The 27,615-nt window shown below is 48.1% G+C and overlaps 14 protein-coding genes across 14 annotated transcripts; 6 read left to right on the top strand and 8 right to left on the bottom strand.

Moving 5' to 3' along the window:
- Positions 1–154: 154 nt before the first annotated feature.
- N7516_006678 (uncharacterized protein) lies at positions 155–1,180 on the top strand (the record flags this gene model as incomplete). Its single annotated transcript, XM_057219398.1, has 4 exons — positions 155–235; positions 291–356; positions 412–508; positions 570–1,180. 4 exons carry the CDS (start codon positions 155–157, stop codon positions 1,178–1,180), a joined length of 855 nt encoding a protein of 284 aa, XP_057073489.1.
- Positions 1,181–1,529: 349 nt separating this feature from the next.
- On the top strand, positions 1,530–2,458 carry N7516_006677 (uncharacterized protein; the record flags this gene model as incomplete). Its single annotated transcript, XM_057219397.1, has 3 exons — positions 1,530–1,996; positions 2,076–2,190; positions 2,256–2,458. Exons 1-3 carry the CDS (start codon positions 1,550–1,552, stop codon positions 2,456–2,458), a joined length of 765 nt encoding a protein of 254 aa, XP_057073488.1. The 5' UTR covers positions 1,530–1,549.
- A 1,069-nt stretch (positions 2,459–3,527) lies between these two features.
- On the top strand, positions 3,528–5,339 carry N7516_006676 (uncharacterized protein; the record flags this gene model as incomplete). The annotated part of the gene is made up of 1 exon (XM_057219396.1): positions 3,528–5,339. The coding sequence occupies one exon, from the start codon at positions 3,528–3,530 to the stop codon at positions 5,337–5,339; it is 1,812 nt and encodes a 603-aa protein (XP_057073487.1).
- A 469-nt stretch (positions 5,340–5,808) lies between these two features.
- N7516_006675 (PTH11-like integral membrane protein) lies at positions 5,809–7,156 on the bottom strand (the record flags this gene model as incomplete). Its single annotated transcript, XM_057219395.1, has 5 exons — positions 5,809–6,185; positions 6,244–6,685; positions 6,743–6,810; positions 6,867–6,903; positions 6,968–7,156. The coding sequence occupies 5 exons, from the start codon at positions 7,154–7,156 to the stop codon at positions 5,809–5,811; spliced, it is 1,113 nt and encodes a 370-aa protein (XP_057073486.1).
- A 1,363-nt stretch (positions 7,157–8,519) lies between these two features.
- On the bottom strand, positions 8,520–9,650 carry N7516_006674 (CapA family protein; the record flags this gene model as incomplete). Its single annotated transcript, XM_057219394.1, has 1 exon — positions 8,520–9,650. The coding sequence occupies one exon, from the start codon at positions 9,648–9,650 to the stop codon at positions 8,520–8,522; it is 1,131 nt and encodes a 376-aa protein (XP_057073485.1).
- Positions 9,651–10,020: 370 nt separating this feature from the next.
- Positions 10,021–11,718, bottom strand: sreA (siderophore transcription factor SreA; the record flags this gene model as incomplete). The annotated part of the gene is made up of 4 exons (XM_057219393.1): positions 10,021–10,357; positions 10,420–10,831; positions 10,884–11,386; positions 11,456–11,718. The coding sequence occupies 4 exons, from the start codon at positions 11,716–11,718 to the stop codon at positions 10,021–10,023; spliced, it is 1,515 nt and encodes a 504-aa protein (XP_057073484.1).
- A 1,820-nt stretch (positions 11,719–13,538) lies between these two features.
- Positions 13,539–14,113, bottom strand: N7516_006672 (TVP15 family protein; the record flags this gene model as incomplete). The annotated part of the gene is made up of 4 exons (XM_057219392.1): positions 13,539–13,711; positions 13,778–13,867; positions 13,928–14,043; positions 14,094–14,113. 4 exons carry the CDS (start codon positions 14,111–14,113, stop codon positions 13,539–13,541), a joined length of 399 nt encoding a protein of 132 aa, XP_057073483.1.
- Positions 14,114–14,302: 189 nt separating this feature from the next.
- N7516_006671 (uncharacterized protein) lies at positions 14,303–14,805 on the bottom strand (the record flags this gene model as incomplete). Its single annotated transcript, XM_057219391.1, has 3 exons — positions 14,303–14,364; positions 14,386–14,583; positions 14,802–14,805. 3 exons carry the CDS (start codon positions 14,803–14,805, stop codon positions 14,303–14,305), a joined length of 264 nt encoding a protein of 87 aa, XP_057073482.1.
- A 1,218-nt stretch (positions 14,806–16,023) lies between these two features.
- N7516_006670 (uncharacterized protein) lies at positions 16,024–17,643 on the top strand (the record flags this gene model as incomplete). Its single annotated transcript, XM_057219390.1, has 4 exons — positions 16,024–16,137; positions 16,198–17,233; positions 17,298–17,551; positions 17,590–17,643. 4 exons carry the CDS (start codon positions 16,024–16,026, stop codon positions 17,641–17,643), a joined length of 1,458 nt encoding a protein of 485 aa, XP_057073481.1.
- Positions 17,644–17,902: 259 nt separating this feature from the next.
- Positions 17,903–18,658, bottom strand: N7516_006669 (uncharacterized protein; the record flags this gene model as incomplete). Its single annotated transcript, XM_057219389.1, has 2 exons — positions 17,903–18,216; positions 18,301–18,658. 2 exons carry the CDS (start codon positions 18,656–18,658, stop codon positions 17,903–17,905), a joined length of 672 nt encoding a protein of 223 aa, XP_057073480.1.
- A 207-nt stretch (positions 18,659–18,865) lies between these two features.
- On the bottom strand, positions 18,866–20,258 carry N7516_006668 (FAD-dependent oxidoreductase; the record flags this gene model as incomplete). The annotated part of the gene is made up of 6 exons (XM_057219388.1): positions 18,866–19,209; positions 19,262–19,637; positions 19,694–19,797; positions 19,851–19,954; positions 20,013–20,150; positions 20,233–20,258. 6 exons carry the CDS (start codon positions 20,256–20,258, stop codon positions 18,866–18,868), a joined length of 1,092 nt encoding a protein of 363 aa, XP_057073479.1.
- A 1,096-nt stretch (positions 20,259–21,354) lies between these two features.
- On the top strand, positions 21,355–23,025 carry N7516_006667 (OTU domain-containing protein; the record flags this gene model as incomplete). Its single annotated transcript, XM_057219387.1, has 6 exons — positions 21,355–21,616; positions 21,714–22,126; positions 22,186–22,317; positions 22,480–22,776; positions 22,834–22,953; positions 23,008–23,025. The coding sequence occupies 6 exons, from the start codon at positions 21,355–21,357 to the stop codon at positions 23,023–23,025; spliced, it is 1,242 nt and encodes a 413-aa protein (XP_057073478.1).
- Positions 23,026–23,738: 713 nt separating this feature from the next.
- Positions 23,739–24,682, bottom strand: N7516_006666 (type 1 glutamine amidotransferase; the record flags this gene model as incomplete). Its single annotated transcript, XM_057219386.1, has 3 exons — positions 23,739–24,029; positions 24,148–24,374; positions 24,442–24,682. The coding sequence occupies 3 exons, from the start codon at positions 24,680–24,682 to the stop codon at positions 23,739–23,741; spliced, it is 759 nt and encodes a 252-aa protein (XP_057073477.1).
- Positions 24,683–25,125: 443 nt separating this feature from the next.
- N7516_006665 (putative MFS multidrug transporter) lies at positions 25,126–27,010 on the top strand (the record flags this gene model as incomplete). The annotated part of the gene is made up of 2 exons (XM_057219385.1): positions 25,126–26,833; positions 26,892–27,010. 2 exons carry the CDS (start codon positions 25,126–25,128, stop codon positions 27,008–27,010), a joined length of 1,827 nt encoding a protein of 608 aa, XP_057073476.1.
- Between the last annotated feature and the right edge of the window lie 605 nt (positions 27,011–27,615).

Genomic DNA, 27,615 nt, shown 5'->3' with positions numbered 1-27,615 from the left:
TTGTTCGATTGTTTATATACATTGTTTCCGATCTACATAGCTTCTCACTTCAAAACCTCTTTTCAACACCCTCGCGTCTTTAGAATATTTCTCCTGTTGAAAATATTCTCTTCTCCAAGAAACGCTTCTCAAGATCTCGTCAGTAATCTACAAGATGTTATTCAGATATCTTCTCGCGTTGGTGATCCAACTCTGCTGGGTTGCTCTCGGGTTTGCCCACGCAGACGCGACAATTGTTTGTTTACCTCCTACAAAGCCACCAAGATACTCGGAAAACTAACATCATATAGACGATCCCATGGGTCACCAATGCACCCGATTACTTCAACGGCTATGGAGGCAAGGCACTAGGCGCTGTGTGTATTTTGTCTGCTTGCTTCTCTTGTGATTAATCACTAACAACCAACGCAGAAAGATGCAACAACAACCTACGGAATCAACTGTCTCTCGGACCAAACAGCCTGTCACAGATTTACCCCAGATCTGACTGTTATCTATGGACCTAGCAGTAAGAACATAGCAGCCCCACCGCCTCCTAGACAGGACATTATACTGACTTCTAGATATAGCATATGACATGATTGCCAACGGCTACAAATTCGACTTCACCTCAGGTTGCACGCTTATGGGTTCTCCGACACCTACAGGCGCGTCTTGCACAGAAACAAAATCCTTGCATGAGACTAGCGCTGTCACCTCGGCCACAGTGCTTGTTCCAGCCACGGGCGACGATTCCGCTCTCGGGATTTTCCCAGCAACCTTGATTGTGACAGATACTGGAGACTTCCCCGCGCCTGCTACCGCGACTGAAACCGAAGCTTCTGGCGATTCTCATGTTTCAACTAGTGACACGAGTTCGAATGCGCCCGCGACCGCGACTGCGACAATTACTGGCCTTGGCTCCGCCTCCGTTGGGTCCCCAAATTCGACTGCCATGATAACTGGTGTCCCAACTTATTTCGGTAATGGAACTTCGCCGGCTGACAAGAACGGCACGACAGTGACGGTGACTGTTCTTGCCAGCTCTATTCCGTGCCATTGTAAATGTGACTGCGGAGAAAACCAGACCGCCATTGCCACCGTCACTATTCCAATAGGGGCAAAAAATCACGGAGTCAAGAAAGTTGCGCCCGTGGCGTTGATGTGTGGAATCGTAGCTAGTGCTATGTTCTGGATTTGAACTTGAGGTGTGAACTGATTTCCCATTTGAAGAGAATAGTTTGAAATTGAAATTGATTGGTTTATATTGTACTCCGTTACCTATGTTGTAGGAATCAATTCCGCTTCAATTTGTCAGTATAAAAATAGAACAGCCCTGCCCAGAGTTGCTTGGTAACGCATTGATAATAACGCACTAACTATATCTAGTTAGTCAGTCCATAATGCTAGTGCTTATTAATTATGGTCCTTCCAAGGTTTCTTCCACTGTGATTGGCCACTTTCAGTCCATCTACCCCGAGATATGGAGCCATAAGCATGGTGCCATGGAGAAAGCGATAGAAAAATAGATTTTGGTGATCTCGCGAGACAAGGATTCGCAATCCACATCATGTATAAGAACCCCAGCCTAGTCCACCTGTTGTTTCTCCTTCTTGCAATTGCTCTTTACCACTTCACTCCACAACTAATCATCCACCTGTCTCCTCTCAACACCTTCATAATGGGCTCCACTCAACCCGAATTCAAGAACACGGCTACCTCCAATCTTTTGGAGTTGGTCAAGGCTCGCCGCACCTACTACGACCTCAAGGGCGAGAGCCCCGTCTCTGACGATGTCATCGACCGCATTGTTCAGGACTCCGTCCTCCACGTTCCCAGCTCCTTCAATACCCAGACCTCCCGTGTTGTCCTCCTGCTCAAGGAGGAGCACAAGAAGGTGTGGGATATTGCCATTAATGCCTTGGAGGGTCTGGTCGCTGCTGGCCACGTTCCTAAGGAACAGTTCGAGACTTCTACCAAGCCCAAGCTGAACTCTTTCCGCGCTGCTTACGGAACCGTGCGTTTCCCCTCTCCGATATGACTATGACTCCATTTTGCGTCAAAATGGCGAATCATCGGCTTACCCATCAATCCAGGTCCTCTTCTTTGTCGACTTTGAGTCCCTCGCTCCTATGAAGGAGAAGTTCGCTATCTACGCCGACAAGTTCGACCCCTTTGCCCAGGAATCGAATGCTATGTCTCAGTACCTTGGTATGTGTTTTTCTTCGTAGGCCTTTGGTCGGAAATAAGCAATTTTAAGCTAACTATCATTCAAGTCTGGATTGCCCTTCAGTCTGAGGGCTTTGGTGCCAACCTTCAGCACTACAGCCCCCTCATCGATGAGCAGATCGCCAAGACCTGGAACATCCCCGCCTCATGGAAGTTGGATGCCCAGCTGGTCTTCGGTACTCCCAACTCTGAGCCCGGCGAGAAGGCCTTCGCTCCTATTGAGGACCGCTACAAGGTGTTCGGTAAATAAGCATATCTAAGATACTTGTATATTGATTTAGCATCACGAATGAAAGAGCAATGACTTCGATTTTCAATCTCCATGCAATTGTGCAGGTCTTGAGATTAGTAGGCTGTACTGCATAATTCAACCCCACCTCTCAGCAAGGGCAGGGCGTACCTGATATGACGTCGTGTACATGTAGGGTGATGATGATCAACAAAGCTTAGTCGAACATCCAGGTTCATAGTTTGAGACCCTGAAGATCAAGCGTAGATCAGAAGAAACGATGATCATCACACGGGACTAGCGGTCTGACATTAACCGAATCTTAGCCTGATGCAAGGTCCCGCTGTGTCCCTTCGGCTTCGGAAATCGGATTCCGTCATGCCGTGCATCCGATTGGATGAAAAATTCCAAGGAAGAGAGATTGGGCATCAAATTATCGAATCATCGTGTCAATCATTGACGATCAGATCAAGGCTGACGACATTGATATACATATTGATATACATTTGATTCGCAATTCATTCTCTAATAGCATTCCAAGCATGATCTCGGAAGTAGATCTTCTGCTCTCATGTACCTTACAAATACAAATGATTGCCATGTTTCTTCTTCTCCCTTTGCTTCCAAATAGAAGAGAAATTAACCGTCTCGGCGTTCAGTCTTGGGGGCACTATCTCTAAATCAGGATGCTTGGGAAGGAAACTCTCGTTAGACATGACTATAGACATACCTGTTCCTGAAACACAAACTAGATCCACTATTTAAGAGTATACGCAAGCTTCCGCAAGGGGGTCGGATGAGCACGTTGTAAATTATATGCAGGAGGTACGTAGACGCTATACATCTAGTATAAACTAGTTATCGTACCTTGTAGTAAAGATCTTATAGGTACAGCATACATCGATGCCTGACCTTATTTTGGATAAAAAATCAAAACTCCACCAACTCCACTCACATCTTATCATTTAGCCGTTTTTCGCCATCCTCACTATATATTTTTTCTTTCTTTCTTTCTTTCTTTCTTCTTCAACCCTCCCAAATTGTCCTTCATAACAACCTTGAACACTATCGTGTCTCTGTCAAATTGACTATGTCATTTGAACCGCACGCGGGTGCAGACGCCCACGCCAATGGGACTCAGGATCTAGATCTTACGCCTCCACAAGGTCAAGATGGAGACTCAGCGCCAGTATCCAGCCGGTCTTCAATGTCCTACACAAGAACATACTCAACACCAGCGACCGGGGCACAAACCCCCGATCCACTGATGGGCCACAAGGTCGTGGACAAAGTCGCTCTCCAAGACCTTTCTATCAATGACATCAACCGTGAAATCAACGAGAGCTATGCCCTCGATACAACAAACAAGATGAAAAACAGAAAACACGCAGAGTCGGTACACCGTTCTCATCCCGACAGCTCCGACGAAGAATCAGGATCCCCGATCCGCAGCAAACAAGGCATCCCGCCCGAGCTCTCAAGCTTCACAGCCGAGCTGGTTCTAATCTTCGTCTGCTCAGCTGGCCTAATGCTTTTTTCTTTCCTGCTAGGCGACATGCTCGCCCCACAAGAACAAATCAAAACAGCCCTCGGCATCACCAACACCGAGCTCCCCTGGGTCGTCGGCGCCTTCAACACAGCTAACGGCCTGTCGGTAATCATCTCCGGCTCGCTTACAGACCTAATGCCACCAAAGCTCCTCATGGTCGGAGCCTTCGCCTGGCTCGCCGTGTGGAACTTAGTCGGCGCATTCACCCTACACCCATCGCGCTACGTGCTATTTTTCGTTATGCGCGCCATGCAGGGTCTCGCCATCGGCGTCCTCGTCTCAGGCAGCATGAGCATCCTCGGCCGCGTCTACAAACCAGGTATTCGCAAGAACCGCGTGTTCTCCGCAATGGCCGCTACCGCCCCGTTCGGGTTCTCCCTCGGCGCAATCCAGGGTGGAGCCTTGTATCAACACCTCCCGTGGATCTTCGGCTCAAACGCCATTATCTGCGTGATGTTGTGTACGGCGGCTTGGTTCGCCATACCACCTCTCCGACCCATGGCCGATGTCTCCGGCAAGGAAGCACCGTCGATAAAGCAATTCGACTACCTCGGCGGCTTCTGCGCGGCCGGTGGTTGCGTGTGTCTCTTGTTCGGACTGACGCAGGGTCCAGTCGCATCTTGGGCCCCCTACACATACGCCTTAATCATCGTTAGCTTTGCGCTCTTCGTCGGGCTCTTCTTTGCCGAGCGCATTGCTGTTCGGCCGCTCATCCCTAACAGGCTCTGGCGTACACAGGGCTTCACTCCGTTGATGATCGCATACTTCCTTGGCTTCGGATCCTTCTTCGGCTGCTGGCAGTTCTACGCTATTCAGTTCTGGCTGCGTATCCAACACGCCAGCCCCATTGCTGTCGCGCTATATCATATTCCCAATGCGCTAGTCGGTGTCCTGGCGACTGTGATCGTCGCCCGCACTCTGCACCTCGTCCCCGGTCATTATATTTATGCGGTATCCATGCTAGCTTTCACGCTTGGACCGGCGTTTTTCCTTCCCCAGACTGCTAACACCAGTTACTGGGCGCTTTCGTTCCCCGGTGTTTCGCTGGTCACATTCGGGCCTGATCTTGCTTTTGCGGCGGCTTCGATCTTCATCACTAGTAATGTTGAACGGTCCTATCAGGGAAGTGCGGGTGCTTTGTTGGTTACGAACCAGAATCTTTCGTCGGCGATTTTGACTAGTGTGGCTGATGCTATTGGGACCCGTGTTGATAGAGGCCCGTCTGGGGAAATTGGTCTTGATGGACTGCATGCTATTTGGTGGTTTGCCCTTGCGGCGCAGTTGCTAGCTGCGTTGGTTACGATTGTTTGGGTCAGAATTCCCAAGGAGGAGGAGAAGGAGCACGTTACTTGATTTGGATATTACTTTGGTTTATTTAGAGATAGATGTCTTAGATCACGGGTTGGATATTTCCTCCATTTGATATAGAATACCCCCGCTATATTAACCACCACTAAGTATTTAACTATAGATCTTAGCCCTCTCTACTATTACCTCTCTATAAAAGCGGTTAGACAGTTTTATGACTTATTCCAGATACTATTCTACAGTTCCAAGTGATTTGTAATCGATTCCAATCCAATATCTACACGCTGCACTGTTCCATAGTGCTCTATTCAACAGTTGTCAGTTGACCACCCATCCTACAGAAATATATATCAAAATGCCGAACCCGAGCCTATAAACGAAACAAAAAGAAAAGTTGCCACTGAAGTATGTCGTCCCAATGAAATCATGAAAAATAAAACAAAGCTCGTGCGTATATCCGAACGTAGATGAAGAATATATGTATCCAGACAAAAATAACGAAGAAAAAAAGACATCAAGCATCCATAACTAGCCTATGCTGACTGGTTCCCTTCTTCGAGGTTTTCTCCTGCATAACGCTCATCTCAGTGGTGACCTCGATACCGCCGAACGAACTGTGACTGGAGTGGTTACCAGACTTAACATTGATCGAATACATATCAAAGTCCTTATCGTGGTTTTGGCTAAACAGCTGAGTATGACGTGTTATAGTACGAGTTCCCGTGAGGTTCGTCGCGGTGGCTTTATTGGCAGCATATCGATTGGAGCTACCTGCTGCCAGAAGCCTAGGGAAGATGCGGCTGATTATGGGTCGTAAGAATGGGAGGCAGGAGCACATGATGGCGACGTTGCATTCTGCGGCGGTCCAGTAGGCGGCTGCGACGTTGCTGTCTGTATAGTGGATTAGCCTTTATATCAATGGATTGGAGAGGACAAGAATATAGCGTACATGAAGTGTCGGGACTTTTTGCTACTTCACGTAAACTGGAAAGGCGGAGAATGCTGGTCACCACAACCAAGATACCCATGGCAAAGACGCCTATTAGGGCAATCTTCTGCGTGCGGGGCAGCTGTAGTTTGGAAAGTAGCGGCATGGGCAACAATAGTAGGGCGATATCGGTCATAATGTTCATCACAGCATTGAAGAACCAGAGAGCCTCGAACTTGAGACAGTTCCCTGGCAAGTCCTTGTTCCAGAATTTGGCCACTGGGACACAGTTCACGAAGCCACTCACAATGGCCCATGACGAGTAGCTAGCCACGATAGCCATTGTGACATAACAGGCAATGCGGAAAGATTTGCCGGGAAAGATGCGCAGATATTGGAAGAGAATGGAGAATTTGGTGAATGCCAAGCTGGCGTTGTACATGGGAATAGCAGCCCACAAACACTGAGAAGTCTGATTAGTTTACACTAACAAAGAAAATAAGTAAAGGGTAAAGCGTACCTTAAGTTGTTGCTGCAAGACATAAGTGGAAAGAAGTGCTGAGTGGACGCCCATCTGATAATGTAGTTCTATCATTCATATTAGTGGGGTGGCTCTTGAATTCACCGATGCATCCTGGACTTACGGGCAGCGACGAGTGCAAGGTAGATAATGGAAAATATCTGCACATATAACTTATTAGCGAGCTGCTAATTGAGCTTTGGATGTGCTCTTCAAGGGACGCACAAAAGAGATTAAAATAGCCCAATCTTCACGACCGGTAATTTTCATCAGTCGAAGTCTAGCATAGAACCGCATTGCGACAATGATAGTTGAAATTGCGGTTAGTACTGCAGTCACCACCAATGCCCGTCGGCCGTGAGAGGCTCCATTATCATCCTCCCGAGGAAGCAATTTGTGAATGAAACCATGCATATTGAATACCGAGGTCAAGGACCAAATATAACGAGAGTAGTTGTAAAATGAGCGTGTGACCTATGTGCAAATGTTTTAATCGATCATCCCAGCGTAGCAGTAGCACAATGGCATTAGGTCGATGCCCCTCACTGCATTGAACTTGGAGTGGAGACCAGCAGGAAAGTGAATCTGATATAAGAGAAAACAATCCTCCTCGGAGACTCGCAAACAGCGAACAGAAACAACCTCATTTGAGCATGCCCTTAATGTCAATCATTGTCTGAACACACTGCGGAGCACCATTCATGCATGGCACGAGCAAATCTAGATAGTCGATTCATGGGAAACCCCCACAGGTTTGAATAGTCTGCATAGTCTGCTCAATAGTGCTGCAGCACCAGCCGGTGATCCTATGTTCCCACCCAAGTTGCTGGGAATCCTTGGCTCGCCTAGGTAATAACTCCGACCCCGGGGTATTTGCCATGTGGGCGTATACCCTGCATATGGATCCCCCTGGAAGAATGATGTGAGAGACTCACATACAACGGGTAAAGATTGACACGTGGCTGTCAAGTCATTTAAGGAAAATCCAAGTTATCTTTTCGAGTTTCCTCGTTGGGTATAGCAGTTGAGAACGGGCCTCTATGACCATCCAGATGACCCGCTTTAATGGGAACCTTGGGAGTATGCGGTGCTTTCACTGGCGGTAGATGTATTTTTGCCGAAGGAAATTAATGCCGGGTGGAGTGGCATTGGTGTAGTGCCGTAATTCTACCGATAGTAATAATATTGATGTTGCATGCTGCATCAGCTTAGGGTCAGCCCAAGCGGTGTTATCCGTTTACTGACGAAGTGCACCGTGGGACTGGGTATATGTGCATCGCTGAGGTATATTGTAAATATCTTGCAAGCGGCACGGTAGAATGAACATGTTAGACCTGGACAAAAGACTTCGGTGGAAAGAAAGGAAGGGAAGAAAGGAACAATCTGGTAGCTAACTCGTTAGGTAGGATCGACAGAGTGATCACTCATATCATTTCCTAATTGAGCTAGGTTATGTTCCCCTTATTGCTCCTCCATCTTTATATCCGGGACTAGTTATTCATTTTTGTTACTTCCGTACTCGTGTACTTGAGTTCAGACCTCAGATCTCGGGTCTATATATCTTGGAATACCTAGTATAAGCAATATACGATGTTAGTATCCAATATGCAGACAGATCTGTGGAACTATTTGACGAACAATCCATCTATTGGCTATTTATGTTTTAGATGCAATAACTACATAGTGTATTTCGCATGGACTCTCGAAGCACATGATCTCGGATTCACTCACTATGTTGTAGTTAACTACAAAATACTCCGTACATACATGGAGATATCTACTCTCCAGACAACTCAACAATAATCTCCCCTTTCTCCCCGAGCCCAGCCTTAACAATTGTTCCCAACTCCCCACTGAGCTCACGAATCTTCCTCCTAACCCACACATGGTCCTCATCTCTCGAATCCAACAAAACAGCCCTAAATCTCTCAACCCGCGTAGGGAAGATCTCCAATCTCTCCAATCCAAGTCCACCACCACTCTTCTCCCGAACAACAACCCTCCACAACGCCCCAAGATCATTCCTATACTCCTCATTCAGAGCATAATCATCCACAAAGTCCCCACACCCGTAGATAACAAGCTTCCCATGATAAACCTCCACCCCCTGAACATGATGCGACGAGTGCCCATGAACAATATCCACCGCACACTCATCGATCAAGAAATGTGCAAGAGACGTAATGCGTCCATCAGGCTGCCAAGCATAATTCGGCCCCCAGTGAACCGAAAAGATCTTCAACGCAGGCTTGGTCTCCTCGGCATCAACAAGCATTTCACGCAGCCGAGCGCGCGTGTCGCGCGTGTAATCGAACAGGTTAAATCCCGGCACGTTGGCCCACACGTGCGGGTGATCGGAGGCTGAGTAAATATGGACCATGTGGCGCTGTTGTTTGTCTTCGTCTATCGGATCTGAGGCCCGGGGCAGATGTAGCACAGCAGGCTTGCGTGCATCATTGGCTGTTTCACCCGCACCGGCGTAAGTGACGTTCGCCCGTTGCAGTGTTTGCACGGTCTCTGTGAGACCCTCGGTGTCGAAATCCAGGGTGTGGTTGTTGGCGAGACTGGCGTAGTCGATGCCGCCGGCGTGCAGAATGGGGCCTAGGTTGGCTGGGTGCATGCGGTAGTTGAATACCTTGTTGGGCCACGGGATTGGGGCTGTTGTTACGGCGGTTTCCAGGTTGATGCATGCTAGGGTAGAGGAGTGGAGGAGCGGGAGGGTTGTTCCCCATGGGGACGATGGTGTGTATTTTCCTTTTGAGAGGAGAGTTGGATCGGCTTTTATGAAGGTTGTGGCAATGCGCTCGTCGTGCTGGTTAGGGACATGCTCTGGCATTAGTTGATCGAGCAGGCGGCCGAGCATTACATCGCCTGTGAAGGTCAGAGTGAAGTCTTTCGGGGTGGACATTGTAGAGAATGGTCAGTTTGAAGAAATTGGAATTGGTAGTTTACAGCGGATTTGATCTGTTTCCGATTGATTTCATCGAGAGGTTGGAAGTCATTATGACATCGATCCTCAGGAAGTAATAGTGAAGGAACATCTACCCATATGCTCATCGAGGAACTCGTAAAAAAAATGAAATAGATAGCAATGGCACATTATAAAATACAATCCATTTCAACACTTTTTTTAAAAAAAATAAAAACACAGCCAGGGACAAGATATCCCAGGAACGTGAGTGGTATCTTTGTGCGCCATTTATCTCACGAAAAACACCGGTTTGCAAAACATTATCCGAATATCATTATTTTCGTCACAACTTAGACAGGCGTCGAATCTATCGTCTCATTTCTGCCAGCTCGCGCTCCTTTGCTCTGAGCATCTCGCGCATCTGCTCAGCTTCGCGTTCAAGTCGGACACGGCGATCAACCGAGTCTCCGAGAGATGCAAGGCCAGGCAAAGGCTGCGGCGGGTGAGGCGAAGGGGAGATAGAGTGGTGAATAGGAGGTGGACGTCCCAGATTGGTATCTGGGCGAGGCTCGCCCCGAACATCTGATTGGTTCAGAATGGACGAGATTGAGCTAAGACGACCGGGGGAGTAGGATTGGCCGAAGACATAATGGGAGGCAGTTGATTTGATCCTGCTTCCAATGTAGACGGGGCCGGGAGAGCCTCTGACGCCGTCTCGGCCAATGTTCGCTTTTTAGGAAGGTTGAGGGGATTTGGAGAGGCGGACCGCCGCCCGTACTGAGATACGGGTGAATGTCCCAGGCGATCCACTCCCAAGGGTTTGGGTAGGCCGTGGGAGACGGAGAGACCATGTACAAGGGGCATGGATGAGACATTGTACCCGGTAAAATCAACCGGCGGTGGCGCAAACGGTAAGGGTCGAGGTGCATCTTCGGTCTTTCCAGGCATCATGTGGTAGTGCTCCGCAGGCTCACTGCTCATATATCGATAGTGATCGTCATGGCCATGCGCCAGGGCGGCAGGCGAAGCCTCCGGGGATGCTGATGAGCCATTGGAAGAAAGGGTAGCAGCGGTGGGGGACTGATCCCGCAGGGCGGGAACAACACGTTTGCGACGTTTGATGATGGACTTTTTCATGTTGGTGGGGCGATAGCATCCGTGGAGCTTATAGTACAACCCTACGTTGTGTTAGAGATCATATCATCAGATCTATACAAGATCCAGACTTACCACAAGCGTTGCAAATGGGGTGGCCCTGTTCATCGCGCCGCCACAGAGGAGTCACGGTTGTGCCGCAATTTTGACAAGCAACCAAGGTATTGGGGCCATCAGCAGGAGTAGGCATCTTTACCGGTGGCTCCTCCTGCGTCACAGGCTCAAGTTCTTGCGCTGGGTGACGGCCCCACGATGACTGGATGGTAGTCGCTCCTCGGGGAGCAGACTTGTATATCCGGTTGTTGTATGCCGGACATCCATCGCACCCTTCTGCACCACCAGTGCCATTACAACTCCCACCACCAGGGCATGACCCCTTGCAACCACCACCTTCCGAGGAACCGCCACAGTGAGAGCTTGTAGGAGCCGGCGGCTTCTCGGCCCCCTCTGATTGCATCCTATTCCGTTTCGTGGGACGAGCGACGTTGCGAGCTTTGAGGTAGAGACCGCAGGCGTTACAGATCATCGCTCCCGTGGGAGAACGACGCCAGAGAGGAGTGCTTTTTGTGCCGCAATTGCTGAAAAGAAGAGATGGTGTCAGCCCTTGTAACCTAATTATCAATGGAGGCCACCCAATCGAGACTCACCTGCATGAATGCCCCAGGAATGTTGTGTCTTTTTGGCTGCCAGGGGATGTTTTCTCGCTCGAGATATCGTTGTGTCCAATCCATTGAGTTGTTCCCGGTTGGCCAGACCCTTGCACCATGCCATCCTCCCGGTAGTGATCTGCTAAATGTTCACGACCTGCCTGCGCGGAGGAGATCAACTGCTGCGCAGCATCCAAATCTTCCGCTGATGGTTGTCGCATCGGAACGTCCTGATTTCGAGGCAAAGAGTGAAGCGCTTCCATTTGTGGGATAGACGCTAACATTACAAGCGGTGATTCGGGCCAGGGATCCTTCGGCCGTTTTGCTTGAAGTGGGAGAGTCGAATGGGAACGAAACGACGGAGGCGAAAGGGAGAGTGAAAATCCTAAGATGTGAGGGCGATGTCACACCACAGTCGAGAGCGGAATGCACCGTATCACTCAAAAACCAAATGTCGGTCAAGCTGACGGGTTGGAGAAAGATGGGAAAAGTCAGTCCAGCAGGAATATATGCAGCCACGATGCTGCAGGATCGGGGGAATCGTAGGGCGGACGATGGCTCGGGATCACGGTGGAAAAGAAGTGAATTCGGATGCCGCCACACAGAAGTAGGAAATCGAGTGTCGAGTAGATTAACAAGTCAACCCGCCACCAAAGATAGTAACCGGCTCGTATGGAACAGTGGCGACCCGACGGACTTGGAACAGTCAGGTGATAGTGATTGCGATAATTGACAGCACACCACAAGGTCTTGGTCTGACTGGCAGGCGATCGTGGGGGACAGTGTTATCGAGGGCCCGATGCAAAAGGACGAACAGCGAGGCAGGGATTGTTCGACAGGCTAGGGAGCTGCAAGATGGTGATCACTCCGCGTTAGGACTAGGCAAAGTGGGCACACAAGATGCGATGAAGGCGATAAAGGGGGGACAAGTACTCCGTATAGGAGGATTATAGATTGGGAAGGGGCGTCAAAGACAAGAAAGATGAAAAGGAGAGAAATAAGAGAAATGAAACAAAGAGGCGAGACCGAGTATTGCTTATCGCCCAAAGAAAGGGATTGGGGTTTATCGATCTAAGTGGAAGGGGGGATCGACGGGCGTATCAATCTATCACTTTAATCTGTACCGTTTGCCGAGGATCGCATCAATCTCATCTAATCATTCACTCTCTATTTGTGATTTTTCTGCTTCTACTTCTTCTATTTTTTTCTTGATCTTGGACTAATTCAACAGGAAATCTCTGGTGATTCTGCATGATTCGATATCTCCCCATTTACATTGTAGACTCCACCTATGACCTGATGAAGTTTAGTTGGAAAGTGAAAATACAGTGGAAAATGTGGAAAAGGTGGAAAAAGAAAGAAAAAGAGTGGGAAGAGTGGGAATTACACCTTGCCCAACTGAGGTTAGAGTGGGGCAATGGTAGGAAATCAAATATATAAAGTCAATGATTGGTTCAAAATAGATGACTAATCCTGTCATCAAATCTCTGGATGTTCCGATTGGTTTCTCGGAGATGGAACAAGCCGAAGCGATATGGCCACGCTGTACTTTTGTACGGTAACATATAGTACGGAGTACGGAGTACACCGTTGTATGTTGTAGTTATGTTGTATGTTGTACGGAGACAAAGGTACCGACTCTTTACAAACTAATACCGGGTAGTACAGCATACAAGTCGTCTCGGCGCTAAGAAGTCCCTGCACTAGCTCCTTGATTATCAGATGATCTCTCACCGGATTACTAGAATAAGAAATCAATAAATCATTAGAGCATGCCAATGCTGCTAGACAATGCTAGCTCACCACGTCCCAAATATAGTACAGGTGTCTCTCTGTGTCTCTGTGTCTCTTTACGCTGGTATCAACAAAAATATTGACCTAGCAAAACTGTCCTATTCCCCTCTTCAAATCCCCTTCCTTACAACGACATCCCTCGATGATGAAATCCATAGGGCGTCTCAAGGTCGTCGTGCTCATCGAACATCGCATACCGCATGCTGGAGGAAACCGCCTGATCAGACAGTATCCATCACAGTGCCAACGCGATACGAAAAAAATTCTCACCACCTACGCAGGAGGCAGTTTAGACCTGCTCGGCACCCCAGCCCTGGTCGGATTCGCGCATGTTCGAAGGGGGCTCGATAGAAGGAATGAACTCGAGGGCGACGTATCCGAGACCGATGAAGGCGATCAGCGAACCATCAATGATGCGCAGCACATGGTCGTGTAGCAGAATGGAACCGATGAAGATGTAGACTGTTGACAGTAATGATTAGCCACCGCATTCCCTCTGATTTAGGAGCGTGCAATGGTATAACTTACAGACACCACGGCCCAGGAAGGAGAAGAGGAACGACGCATAACGGTACGCGTAATCCGGGACATGGGGGAGGAACTCCAGTCCGCCGACAACTAGGATAATATTAGCACGGACTGTTGGTGTTATGAGTTTAAATGACCGTTGGAACCTACCGAGACCAAAGACAACTGCATATGCGCCGAGGATGAATGAACTCCAGGTGCCGGTGAAGAAGTTACTGATGCCACCGAGCACCATAAACACGCCCACGGCGATGTTGACAAGACGGCTGCATTGGGTCAGTACTGGCACAGATACATCCAGCAAGAGCTAACATACAAGATGTTTGTGAAATCCATTGCGATAGTTTCGTTCAAGGCTTGGGGATGGGAGTGATCTTCAGGGTTGCTCGCGAATCAATGTGGAGGGCGAGTCGTTAGGCTGCAGAGTTTTGACAAAGAATCGGTGTCGAGTAACTAAACTGGGTCTTCAATGGTGCTCTGTTAGCTTATGATACGAATACGATGTCGCTTGGTCTCGCCAATCGCTCAAATGATGATGGAAGCTAGGTTCGCCGGAGTTCGCCAGGCCGGACCCCAGTTTCCTAGTTCTATGACAAAAGGGAACTTACCTTGAAGATGACACAACAGGTCTGAGGGGAGATTAATAGGCAACACACGTTTGATCAAACAGCTTGCCAGGGTTTGAAAGAAGCAGAGCAGGGGGGAAGTGGAAATTGAGGGCGTCGACAGCTGCTGCGCTGTCGCAACCAGCGGGTCTGCCAAGACAGCTGGTGGCTCACGTGATCTTCCATGGGCCAGTGCGGGCGCTATTCTGTATTAAGAATAGTGTTTCCTTGGCGTAGGGCTACAGGTCTTCACTTAGTTAGCTATTATTGATCTCTTGACTGTCAGGTATGAATTTATAATACATGCTAAGGTCAGTACCTCCTAGAGAATGTACTATAGCCGTCTCCTCAAGACAGCGCAGAAACACAGGTAAAGAAAGAGAGAAGACAGTCAGTTGAAACCTACGAAAACCACATACCCATGTGTCTATTATATGTACCAAAGTTGATGAAAGGGATGCTTGATTTACAAGCTGCAAATTCAGGTACAGCATACAAAGGGACTTCACCAGAATGCTTGACATATAGCTACATATATACCAAGCGCCTCAAACCCCCGTCATGTAATGCGCTTTCTGCCTCTACACCTAAGCTAGTGAGCATAGTCGGGAATACCTGGGTTGTAAATTATATTATAGCAAAGCGCTGATGCAAAAGCCCTACGGGTGGACTAATGTTTGTGTCAATTGTTGAATATGATATCTTGAAGCCGTGATTGATATGCCTGAAAAGTTTACTGCTGTTCATCATCTCCACCAATAACAGAAAGATCAAACATCAGATAACACACTATACCTCTTTATTAACCTCAAGAAGATGTACAAGTGTAAAGTCAGAGTTGGTGTTGTTTGACTATTCTCTGGGGTCTGTATCTCATGAACTTTCTGTGTTGAACTGGGTAGATGATAGCTCAGAATTTGAATGGATTACAATCGAATAGTACACCATAGAGATTTAAGGCAAAAAGCAAATCATGCCCGAAAAGGCAATGAGATCCAGCAATATGATAAAAAGCCCCAGACTCCATATAAAATACCCCAAAATACCTAGACATATACCTAGATATACTTCGTTAACTACTGTGCCCATTTAAGAAGTTGTTGTAAGCAACACCCTCCCCTTAAACCTACATGAATACACTTTGAAGGACCCTGGAATGTTCTACATGCCCAGCTGCCCCGCAATAAATCATTCAGCTGGTGCAACTTGCGATCCCGGTGGAAAATTCGACGGAATGGATAATAGTTGGCCCAATCAGTTGTGTTGATCGTCAATAAATCATGCAGATAACGTGCATGTATCATCCCTCCATGTAGACCAATGGACTACGGCAATATACAGAGAATAACTGGTTGAGATCTCGGACTAAGTTACCAATATTTCAAGAGACCTAGACTGCTTAAAACCTGCTCATCGCTGACGTTATTACCGAATTTAATTACAGCTCATATAGCTTTGATGCAAAAGTATACGGCTCCAAATTCTGCCTTGACATGTCTTCCCCCTTACATCTTCACCTTAGACTTGGCTTTCCACACGCCGGTTTCCCATTAAAGGATTATTGTTTACCTTTACAAAGGGACATCGCGGGGGAAATCAAATTGAGAGCTTGTTTTGTTATTTTGTTAACTCCAAATCATAATGGAGGATGTCACATCAAGAAAACCGTGGCTTTTCGATCTACGCTCATCCAAGCAACTGATCGGCCTTGCTGTATTCTCAACCACCTTCACTGATGGATTCCTTTACGGGATAGTATGTGTTTCTAATCTTAGCTGTTAAATGGCACTATTGACCCTAAGGGCTCTCTTCTAGATCGTATCCGTGCTCCCTTTCTCTTTAACCGTTCGGTCTGGAGTTCCAGAGGCTGATGTCCCATTTTGGACATCAACTTCTTTGGCCGCTTTCGGTCTCGCGATGGTATTTGGCGCCCCGATAGCAGGCTGGATTGTCGGAAAATACGAAAGACGCCAAATACCATTCCTGGGAGGCCTCTCTTGTGCATTCGGTGCCACCTTTTTATTCATGCTTGGAGTCAAGCCATGGGTGATCATCGTGGCAAGGATTTTCCAGGGCCTATCTGCAGGTGTTGTCTACACTGCTGGATTAACGCTGTTGGTGGACACGATCGAGTCGCACGAGCTGGGACTCTGGGTTGGATTCGGACTCTCGGGCATGAATTTTGGCGTGCTCGTATCACCTACTCTCGGAGGAATTGTATATGAAAAAGCAGGCTTTTATCCTGTTTTTATCATGGGTCTTGGCGTGGTTCTCATCAACTTGGTCCTCATTCTGCTCATGATCGACAGGAAGACTGCTGTGAAGTATAGGGGTCACAATGATTCCACTGAGAGTTCCTCCCTTCCCAATGGGAACTCGCCAAGGAGTGCAGTTGCAAAGGGAAAACGGCGACTATCAACTGTCGAAGAAGGCGATTCAACTATCACCACACCGCTACTTTCGCACTGCCGCGAGACCTCGTCTGCGGTTGCGAAAGATCCTTCTTGGTGGACTATTGTCGGTGGTCTCCTTCGAAATCATCGTATATTTGCTGCGTTATACGGATGCCTCATCAACACGATCTTGGTGAGCGGCACGGACGCCGTCCTCCCGATTTTTATCAAGCAGACCTTCCACTGGGTTTCCGGTGCCACGGGGGCTATGTTTTTAAACTTCTCCATCCCATCATTGATATGTCCATTGGTTGGAATGATCTCATACAAGTACGGTGTCCGATTGATCTCCGGTCTCGGTTTTACTTTAGCAGGTGTCGCAGTCGCTCTTCTCGCCCTAATAAAACATGACGATACTGCAAGCAAGGTTATGGCGTGCGTGCTACTATCTTTTGTTGGTAAGCTCCGACCACAGTTCCATGAACGTCAATTTATACCCACGGATTTGCTCACAACAAACAGGAATGGGGCTAAATACATCGCTGATCCCGTTGGTGGCGGAAATACCTCGCATTATGAATACCGTACAAGAGGAGCAACCTGATATATACGGCGATAAGAGTCCAGTCACCGAGGCCTATATGCTTCTTGGTGCGACATTTGGCGCTGGCACTGTACTTGGCCCATTGCTTTCAGAGCTTACGTTTGAGAATTTGGGATGGACTGGATTCACCACCATGCTGGGGTTTCTGAGTTTGTCGGCCATAGTTCCAGTGGTAAGTGGCTGCATGTTTATTCAATCCCTGTTGAATAGGTTGCTGACCTCAAAAAGATGGTACATTTGGCCCCAAATCCGAAAGGCCGGTAAATAATCTCTCGGTGATGTATGTGTTTACTTTTAAAGCTACCAGTTGAGTATTGTCGATGCTTTCGGAAAACAAATATCAAAGGTAACATTTACTTTTTTTCGCCGCGAGCTTCTGGCAAATGGGTCGATTGGGGGAGATCACGTAGGTCAAGGGCTGGCATACGTGTACACGAGGAAGAAAACCGGTAGTTCTATCATTCTTGTTGATATACATTGGCAATATCCCGGTCATCACCATCCATGTGGCTATTGTCCATTTTTAAACTTCCCCAATCACTTCCTGTCTTTTCTCTAGCCGAACCTCAGAGAGGCCATTAGCGAAGCAACTCATGCGCATTGGGTCCTGCTGTAGCGCATTGTACATTTCATCCAAATCAGTCCCAATTCCGATCTCCTCTGCGGTCTTCAAGCTCCGTGAATCGACAGAAGGAGCAATGCTTGGCCATATGCCTTGAACGTTGTTGAAGAATACCTCCACTCCCAAGTCCCCCATCCCCCTGATCTCCTTCATCAATATCCTGACTTTGTGAGGTTTTCCATCTGCCAGCTTGAGGAGATTGTTCAAATCTCCATCTGTATTCATGCAAGGTTAGGATTTGCTTCCACAAGCAGTATAACATCGCAGATTCAAATCCGCAGATGGAAGTAAAGGCGTACCGTATCTATCAACAACCAGCTTCGCGAGCTCACCAAGATTGGTAGCCCCCTGCTCTCGATACCGGTTGTAACCCCCTTCTAGCAAAACCATTGTTCGATCTTCCCACGTGGTCTGGGAAAGTACGTCGATGTCATGATACCCGGCTTCGATTAGCTTTTTGATCGTTTTTTGTGTCAACTCGTGAGAGATTGGCCTTGCTTTGATCAGAGCGTCTAGAGCCATCGCCAACACTATCTCAGGGCTGGCATTTAGCGACTTTGGGTCGGCAAGTACTGTGCCATGTAGAGGAGATCTACCGAACTCGTTCAGTACCTTGATAATTTTGTGGGGTGTTTCTTTAGTCCCATGTGCTGACATCGTAGAGCAATTGATGGAGTGATTATGGATGGAAGTGAACCATTCTCCTGCTGAATCTCAAACCGAGTCCTTAAGCAAATATCAATTGACGTCACAATGGCATACATGGGCAGACCAAACTTCGCAAATTACTTTCCATGGCTAAATATTTCTAAATATTTGGGATTGCTACTGGAATATAACAATTGCTCTGTACAATGCAGTTCCTCACAGCTTAGCGCGAGATTTGTTCTGTAGGACCTCTTTGACCAAAGACACAGCGGAATATGCGCAGCCGAAGGAGGTCTGATAGCCAAATCCTCCATGGCCGTAATTGTGAACGATTGCCACACCGTCGACCTTGTCTTTTTCAATGCGAGTGCCACCTTCTCTGAGTGGTCGGAGGCCAACACCGTGACGAATAATGTCCAACCCCTCAATTCCCTGTCCCTCCTTGACGAGGCTGGGGCAGATATCGATGCAACGCTTCATGATACGATTGGCAAGGTTCATATCCGGGATTCCATTCCAGTTGTGCTTTTGATAAGAGCCACCGAGGATCGTGCCACCACCTGGAAGCAATAAGCCAATGATCTAACAGTAAACTAGCGTATACGATCTTACCTGCAGCACGAGTCATAATGTACAACACCTCATCTTCTCCGTCGTTAGTTCCGGATGTCGACATCATAGGACCGGGGTCGTTGCGGACGACGACAATCTGACCACGAGCAGGATACATCTTGTCGTCGGTAACACCCCCGAGCGTCTTGGATGATAGGCCGGTGCAATTGATCACCACGTCGGCTTTCTGTCCGGTGTGGTGGGCATTGGCCGCATCGGCGATATGCTTAAAGACAGCTCGCTCGAAGACGGCGCCGTTCTTGATGCACTGACCGACCAACCACGGCAGGTAGACAGCGGTGTTGATGCAAACAGATGTGAACTCCTGGCCATTGTCCACTCCGGGGGCTAATCGGTCAGAGGGGACGCTTTTGAACTAGAAGCATCACGTTAGTTTGCACTCTGCGGCTCTATCTCACGGTTAAAACATACATCAGGAACGACATCTTTATACCACGGGTTTGGCTGAGTCAATTCCGAAAACGACTTTCCGGTATCTGTTTCTTGATCCTTCTTTCGGTTGTAGATCAAGCTGCCTACACTTTGTTAGAGGATCAGATGTTGATCAGGTTCTGGGGAGACATCATACCTCGGAAGTGGATACCAGCCTCTGGGTACTTCTCTGTGATTTCTTTCAATGCTGGCCAGGTATCGAGCTCCCATTTGTGATGAACACTTCCCTCCTTTCCCACCCTATAGAAGATTCACTTAATCAGAGCTTTATCGAGAAGCCGGTTTTGGTCAATCATACGGCATATAGTTGGCACCAGCCCATGGAGATGCATATTCAATATCATAATCCCCGGGCATATGTTTTGCCAGCACAGTGATCTTATTAGATGGGTCCTGTGACAGTAGATATGCGGTGGTCAAACCGGACACACCCGCACTATTACATATCCATGGATGTTAACAAAGTGGAGTTCCTGTAGGGGTGGAAGCTAAAGAACCTCGGAGCTCGGGGAACTTACCCCAGAACTACAATGTTATTCGTCATAATGGGCACTTTAAGCTCTTTGGAATTCGAAGCCAGAAATATGCACAGTTGACACAACAGGGGCCTGTTTTCCTTAAATGTGTGAGGTGAGCTCCAGGGCAACGAGCGGGGTGAGGGGGTAATCAGTTAACTATCTCGCTCATTTAACCGACAAGTGGAAGTCTCCAGGGATGGTAAGGTGCGGTAAGGTGCGGTAAGGTGCGGTAAGGTCTGGTAAGGTGTGGTAAGGGCTTGATTACATTACTTTGTGCTTAGCCTATTATGGAAATCCCACTGCGGCGGTGTAAAATGTAAGCCAATAATATACCTCCAAAAAAATAAATAAACACGCTAGAGACTTTTAGTGGAGACATGGGTGGACATTCAGTACACGGTCAAAGTTTTAAAAATACAACTCCGCACTTATGCGGAGGTGATGCGTACAACATACTTCTCTCTGGTCAAAGGATTGTAAGCCATTGTGACAGATATATAATCCTTTTAATATATACCTCGATACCTCAATGATTTTGTTCTTCACTTCTCTTAGATCCTTGATTCAGTCATCGATTTTCTAATTTCACTCTTGGTCCCCCAGTAAGGAGCTCCGTAAAGTCCCGCTCCATCTCTCCGGACTCCACTCGGAATTCAACGTTATCGATCACATTTGATCTCTCTCCAGGGCTCTTCAGTTACCTCAATTGACGCTCATTTCTCTCGTAAATCACTCTTCTTTGAGATATTTTTGAATCAGAAAACCTAACAGAACCTTTGATCTACTAAATATAGAACTGAAATGCCCTGAAAGCATTCTATACAAAGAAAGTTGGGCGATGTCATAGTGGGCAAACGCCCACGCTGTGGCCAATCACCAAGCACCAGAGTTCACCGCCTCGCCCGGGTAGTCAAATGGGCATTGGAGGGCCGAACAATTTCCTTTTTCAAACCACCCGCAGGGCCCGAATTCACTCTGCGGGAGCCTTTTTGTTTGCCATTCTTAGATCAATAACCTCAATTTCCCTATTTTCTCATTTTTTTCTCACTTCTCTTTCGGTCTATTTGTCTATTGATCTACACTCCCATAAATGCCGACTCTTATTCGAGTCTCATCTTCAATATGTCACTCCTCACTAATGGTGGCAGAATCGTGCCCATACTTACGGGCTCTGATTCTCACGATCCTACCCTCGAGATGCCTCCGTCGTTAGACGCATCTCTTCCTTCAATTCCTCTCTCTCCAATCTCTTCCCAACCGACTATTCCTTGCCTGTTGCAGGATCAACAGGCTAGCAAACAAACCAAGCCCGGGCACCACGCGAGCTTGGAGATGGCCTCTCTTCAAGAGAGAGGCCTTTATGCACTACCCACCGAGGGAGACGGTAAGTCAATTACACCTTCTACATGTTTTTGGAGCTTCATAGCGTTTAGAAGCTACGTCAAGTTTTTTTAAACCTATTCTGACGCGTCCAATGCTAGGTAATTGTCTCTATTACTCCCTCTCCGACCAACTGTATGGCGACACCCACCATGCAGACGAAATACGCCAGCTTCTAGCCAACCACATGGCTTCCAATAAAGATTACTTTATGCAATTCGTCGTTGCTGAAGGTGGGGAGCGCCGCCGGCCTAAACGTGCGGCTGCATCTGCGTATGCTACTCGCTCTGCCGATGTCTCCGCTCCGTCCCAGGAGGACATGGAACGGCGGTTCCAGGAAATGATTGCCACCACCCGCAAGAATGGGGAATGGGGAAGTTCCGAGCATCTCCAGGCTTTCTGTCAGGCTTTCAAGGTCGACTTGAATGTATATACCATGGATGGTGTTTCGGTGTTCCAGGATGTCAATGCTCTCCCAACGCAACCCCGGGATGTTCTGCACGTAGCCTTCCATGTAAGTGTCTTGCTGTCATGCATATCGTGCATATCATCGGGCCCCACTAATGACCACAGGACTTCAAACACTACTCTTCAGTGCGGGGTATCGAGGGCAAGCATGAAGGACTGCTTGCCAGGCTAAAGCCTTTCCAACCTCTCAAGGAGGGTATTAAGCCCGAGGTCATTCCAGACTCCAAATCCAACATAGTTCCTGAACAATTCACCCCACCAGAAGAAAAAAACTGGCAATGGTTATACAACCAACGATGCTGGCCTTGCTGTTGACCTCGATCCCCCTGGGATATCAAATCCATTCAAGAGGGATTGGGTGGCCGATATGACCGGGAAACAATTGTCGACATGCTCCAGAGATGCCGTGGCGACATTGACCGCGCCTTCGCGGCGCTCTTAGACGAGAAGACCGACATCCCATTCGATAAGAAAGCTGCCCCCGGCATTCCCATAAAACCAAGCCTGCAGGCTTCGCGCTCTTCTTCTCCATTTAGTACCGGTAGCAAGCGGTCCGCGGAGGATAGCGACGATTCCGAAGATCCTCGTCCCGCACGGCGAACCCGACCTAAAAAACGTCTTGTCTCCAATCTTACCTTGGGTGTTGGTATCTCATTCAGGGATGAACACGATGAGGTTGTTTCCTTGAATCTTCGAGTGAGTTCTCCAACCAATAGTTTCCTTCAAGTGGGATGCTAACTTTGCATTTAATAGATGAACTCCGACACAGAAGACGGTCAGGCCACAGACCCCCTCTACCGGGTACCACTACCCCGGAACAATCAGACATGGACGGAAAGAAATGTCGTCGCAGCAGACGACTTTCCCGCCCGCGTCCGAACTGATTTTTTTCTTTCTTTTTCTTGCTTGTCTCCAGTCTCCGACTAGACCTTTGAGCATCTTTAGCGCTTTCTCTTGCATTAAAAAAAGGTGTTAGTGATGAAGCGATTGGTTCTTTACTTGGGTTTGCATATTGCATCGCCCTGCGGGGCTCGCGGCCTATGGGCTTGCGGAAGGAGGCGTTTTGTGATTATGAACTCGCATGAGGATTTGTGCCTGGGGCCGTCCTCCATGACCTTGTTTACAACGATACCAGGGTTTATTTCTCCCACTGTTTTCTAGAGTCCTTAGCTTTAGCTTTTTTTTTTTTTTTTTGACTCTTCTTCCAGTCTGGTCCTTGCTTGACCCATGATCCAGCGCTGATGGCGAGCTGGTGTGACTTGGATTCTTGTATTATTACCATGGAATGTCACACCCACTCTAGCTCAGCTCTGTCAGTCATCTTCCCTCGGTAATCTCCTACATAGTTAACATGGTGGACCTCCTAGTTCAGTGGACTGTACTCGATGTACTAGTCTGGTCTCCCAATTACTGCAATATAAACCTCGTCCCTAAAGTAACACTTGGGTTGCCTGTCGTTGTGTAGGTATTGGGGGGGGTTCGTTGTCTAATGACATGCCAAATATTGCAATGCGTCTTATGTACATGAAGATTGATCTAGTTAACTATTTGGTACTAGTTTAAAAGAGCACCCACCAGTACCCGCCATAACCTGAAGAATGCCAGCCAAATTTAATGCAGTTCGCTTTGTGTCGTGTCGGGAGTTTATTCTTGCTCTCTCAATCCTCCAGTAGGAACTTGAGGAACGCCACCCCAACGGTGACACCATCATGTTCATTATTTGCTCTGCTCAAAGCATCCTGAGCTTCGTCTGCCCTGAATATACCACTGTCGGCCCGAAACTGGACAACCTCCGTGGTAATGTCCCCGGTGAATTCAGGATGGCCCTGAACGGTGATAAAGCGGCGCGGCGCATACATACCTTGCACAGCGCAGCGCGGGGATGAGCCCAGAGGAACCACGTTAGGGGGATAATTATAGACAATATCTCGGTGCATTTGGTGGATGCGCTATTTGCGATTGGAAAAATAATCGGTCAGCTATATGCATATGTACTTATGTACTTATGTACTCGAGTGCATGGGTTATGCAGCCTTTCGTTACACAAGGCGCAGGCGGGGAACTCACAATCTTATCCCGTCCAAACAACTCCTTTCCCTTATCGGTCAAATCCATATCACACACGGCAATCTCCCAACCTTCGTCGCTTCGTCCGACCCTGGTATTTAATGCGCGGCCAACGATTTGGTGTCCGAAGCAGATTCCGAGTAGACGGACCCGATCCTGCGCGAGGACTTGTTGAGTGAATTCGATGAGGCGGATGATCCAGGGGATGTCTTCAAAGGAGTTGTGTTCTGGTTTGAAGGTCACTGTCATTAGTGTCTGCATTCAATACTCTGCGCCTACTGAGTCAACACGCACTTGATCCTGTTAGAAGCACGGCGTCCACGTCTTCCAGCTTCGGGTATTTGTCGTCATTAACTATATCCCAAGCTGTAATTTCCAGTCCCGTTTCTGGATCGAGTTTCTCGGGCTGGTTCAAGGCATTGGCGCTAGCTTTAAGGAGCATGCGGAATACCCCGCCATATCCATTATAACGGCGGTTGACGCTGTCGATCGGGGTATCGCATTCCAAGACAGCTATGCGGAGCGGGGAATGCATTGTTTGTAATGATGTGAAGGCTGCAGGTACCGTAATGAAACAAGGATATACAGTTGAAAATACTTGCCCACCTGGGCAGGTGAGCCCTGGATGGAATGTCCCTTATCTCCTTATCGGTTCCCGAGATCGGACCCCGCTGACAAACCACGCTATTCCCGATGTGTCAAACATCTATGGACTGCACCTGTTTTTTGTCTCTCGGCAATTGGTGCTGGACTGCATCAAATAGGCTCTTGCAGTCCTAGCGTTGGTATAAGGGTCCTATTTCCTTAGGCTCGTACTTTTCTTTCTCTCTTTCTATTTTTTTTTGTGTCACCACTGCTCCCAAGGCCTTTGAGTCGTTGTTGATGGCGTTTTCCGTACTTACATTGCGTGCGTGCAGAATCTTCGGTCTTATGCAATAACTTATTTTATGCATTCTTTTTTATATATTTTTTTAGAAAATGCCTATTATTGGCGACCACGAGGGGCAAGCAGTTAATTTTTGCCCCTCCGAGGCCACCCCACTCCTACGCAATAATTCTGTCCACCAAAAGACGAGTTATCACGATGTCTCGTATTCCGCGACGGATATTGAATCAGCCCGCTCATCCACAAATACAGACGAGGAATCTCACAGTCGCTGTCGAACCAGTCCAAGCTCTGCGTCCGAAGAACTCGATGTCGGGGTGGGTTCTGAGGCTGGCTTTCCCAGCCAAGAGCCGAGAATCTCAGCTCAAGATGAGAAGAATTACGCCTCGAGGTTCATCGATGTCTCGCCGACAAGGTTCTGGGTCATCTTCGGCGGCATCATGATCGGCTACATGATCGGCTTCTTTGACTCGACCCTCATGGCCTCCAGCCATCCAGTCATCACTTCCTACTTCAATGCAGCCAACTCAGCCTCCTGGCTATCGACGGCCTTCTTGTTAACCTCGACCGCATTTATGCCTCTCTTTGGACGCATTTCTGACGCATTTGGCCGCAAGCCTGTATATCTCTTCTCTATCGCCATGTTCTTCTTCACGACAGCAGGTTGTGGCTCGGCGCAAAGTATCGGCGGTTTTATTGCTGCTCGCGCCCTTTGTGGGCTTGGTGCAGGCGGCGTCTTCTCCATCGGTCAGATCATCTCAAGTGACCTGGTACATCTTGAGTATCGCGGGGTCTACCAATCATACATCAACCTGTGTCTCGGCATCGGCGGTAGCCTTGGCCTTGCTTTTGGGGGTTACCTGTGTGATCATATCGGCTGGCGGGGTGCGTTTTTCATCCAACTGCCTTTTATCTTCGTTTACTTTATCGCAGCCGCTTGGACAGTCCCGGCGGACCTTGGCATTAAACACACTGGAACGGAGCGCATGAAAGCCTGGCAGTTAGTCCGGAGTATTGATATATTGGGATCGATCATCTTGATTACATGTGTGACTCTCTTAATCCTTGGTCTGAACTTTGGAGGCAATGTCTATCCGTGGGGCCACCCACTCATTATCATCTCCCTAGTGTCATCGTTAGTCCTAGGAGTTCTCTTGGTGCGCTATGAGCAGTATGTCCCACGACCCGTGCTACCAATGGAGCTCATGTCAAAGAATCCTCGAGCCAGTATCATCTTTGGCAATTTCTTTGCCTCCATGTCTTTACACACCATGCTGTTCAACGCTCCCCTGTATTTTCAGGCCGTGAAGCTGACCAGCCCAACTGATTCTGGTCTACGCCTTTTGGCTTCTTCCATAGCTGTCACTGTCTCTAGTGTGGGCACCGGGTTCATGATTAACTGGACCAGACGTCTCAAACCTTTCGTCATCATCGGTATATTCTGCATGGTGATGGGTGGATTTGCAGCCGCATCCATGGGCATTGACACCTCTCAACCACTTTCCATGATCTGCATCTCATTATCTAGTCTAGGCCAGGGATTCGCATTCCCCTCCCTGATGGTAGCCATTCTCGCAACTAGTGAGAAACAAGATCAGGCTGTCGCAACAACCACTCTGGGGCTGTGGAGAAGCCTTGGCGCCGTGATGGGTGTGGCTGTCAGCAGCTGGATCTTCCAGAATAGTCTCATATACCACCTTAACAACAACGTCACTGGTATTGAGAAGAATCATCTCATTGCACTTGTCCGCAAATCTATTGATACTATTGCTCATTTGGATCCAATCCACCGGCGAGAAGGTGTGTTCTATTTTTTGGGAGTGTCGACTTCGCTTTGACCTTGCTAATAACAACTCAGTCACCACGTCATATTCTGCGGCTCTTCAATTGACTTTCATATCTGCTGCCTTCTGGGCAGTCATCGTGTTAATATTGCTGGGCCGAGTCCAACTACCGCGTTTGGGAAGAAAAGCCTAGATAGTGTTTATGGGACGGTTCAGTGTTTCGACACCGGACAATATATAAATTTCAGCCTGTCACGCATAACCTGTGTGATATGTACTTGAGTACTCTACCTTGATTGTACATGTGTATCTTGTTTGGTTGATGTAAATAACTACATGTGCATTACTATGCCCCTCGTACTCCTATACCGGCGATCTTGGCAAAGCGACCCACCTTATTTTTCTTGACTCGATCTTTAACTTGACATCCACCCTCTTCTCCGCAACTTCGAGACGTTTGTGTGGCCAAGCAAGGGGCTAGTGAGTATATTCATTCTGTGCTTTCGCTTTCGGATGATAATCCTCAGCTGACCTGTTTTCGCCGCTCCAGAATTATTCGCCGATCCTTCTCTTCCTACCCCTCCTGTGCCGCCGCTTGGTAGTTGGATTCAAAGCTAGACTTGAACACCAATCCTAAAGACGGTCGCAATCCTCTTTTCTCTAGCTGGATATAATTTTGAAACTGCTCCTAGCAATCGTCGACAACGAACATGGCCATCTGGGTAGAACCTACAGCGGCATCTTGTGTATTCGGGAAACGTCTATCGGTTGGAACTCCAGTTGGCGCCGGAGACTAGA

This window comes from Penicillium verrucosum (assembly GCF_028828655.1).
Source record: "Penicillium verrucosum strain IBT 35672 chromosome Unknown utg000002l_segment0_segment0, whole genome shotgun sequence".
Taxonomy (NCBI): domain Eukaryota; kingdom Fungi; phylum Ascomycota; class Eurotiomycetes; order Eurotiales; family Aspergillaceae; genus Penicillium; species Penicillium verrucosum.
The sequence above is the reverse complement of the archived record's forward strand: the minus strand, read 5'-3'. Positions and strand labels throughout refer to the sequence as shown.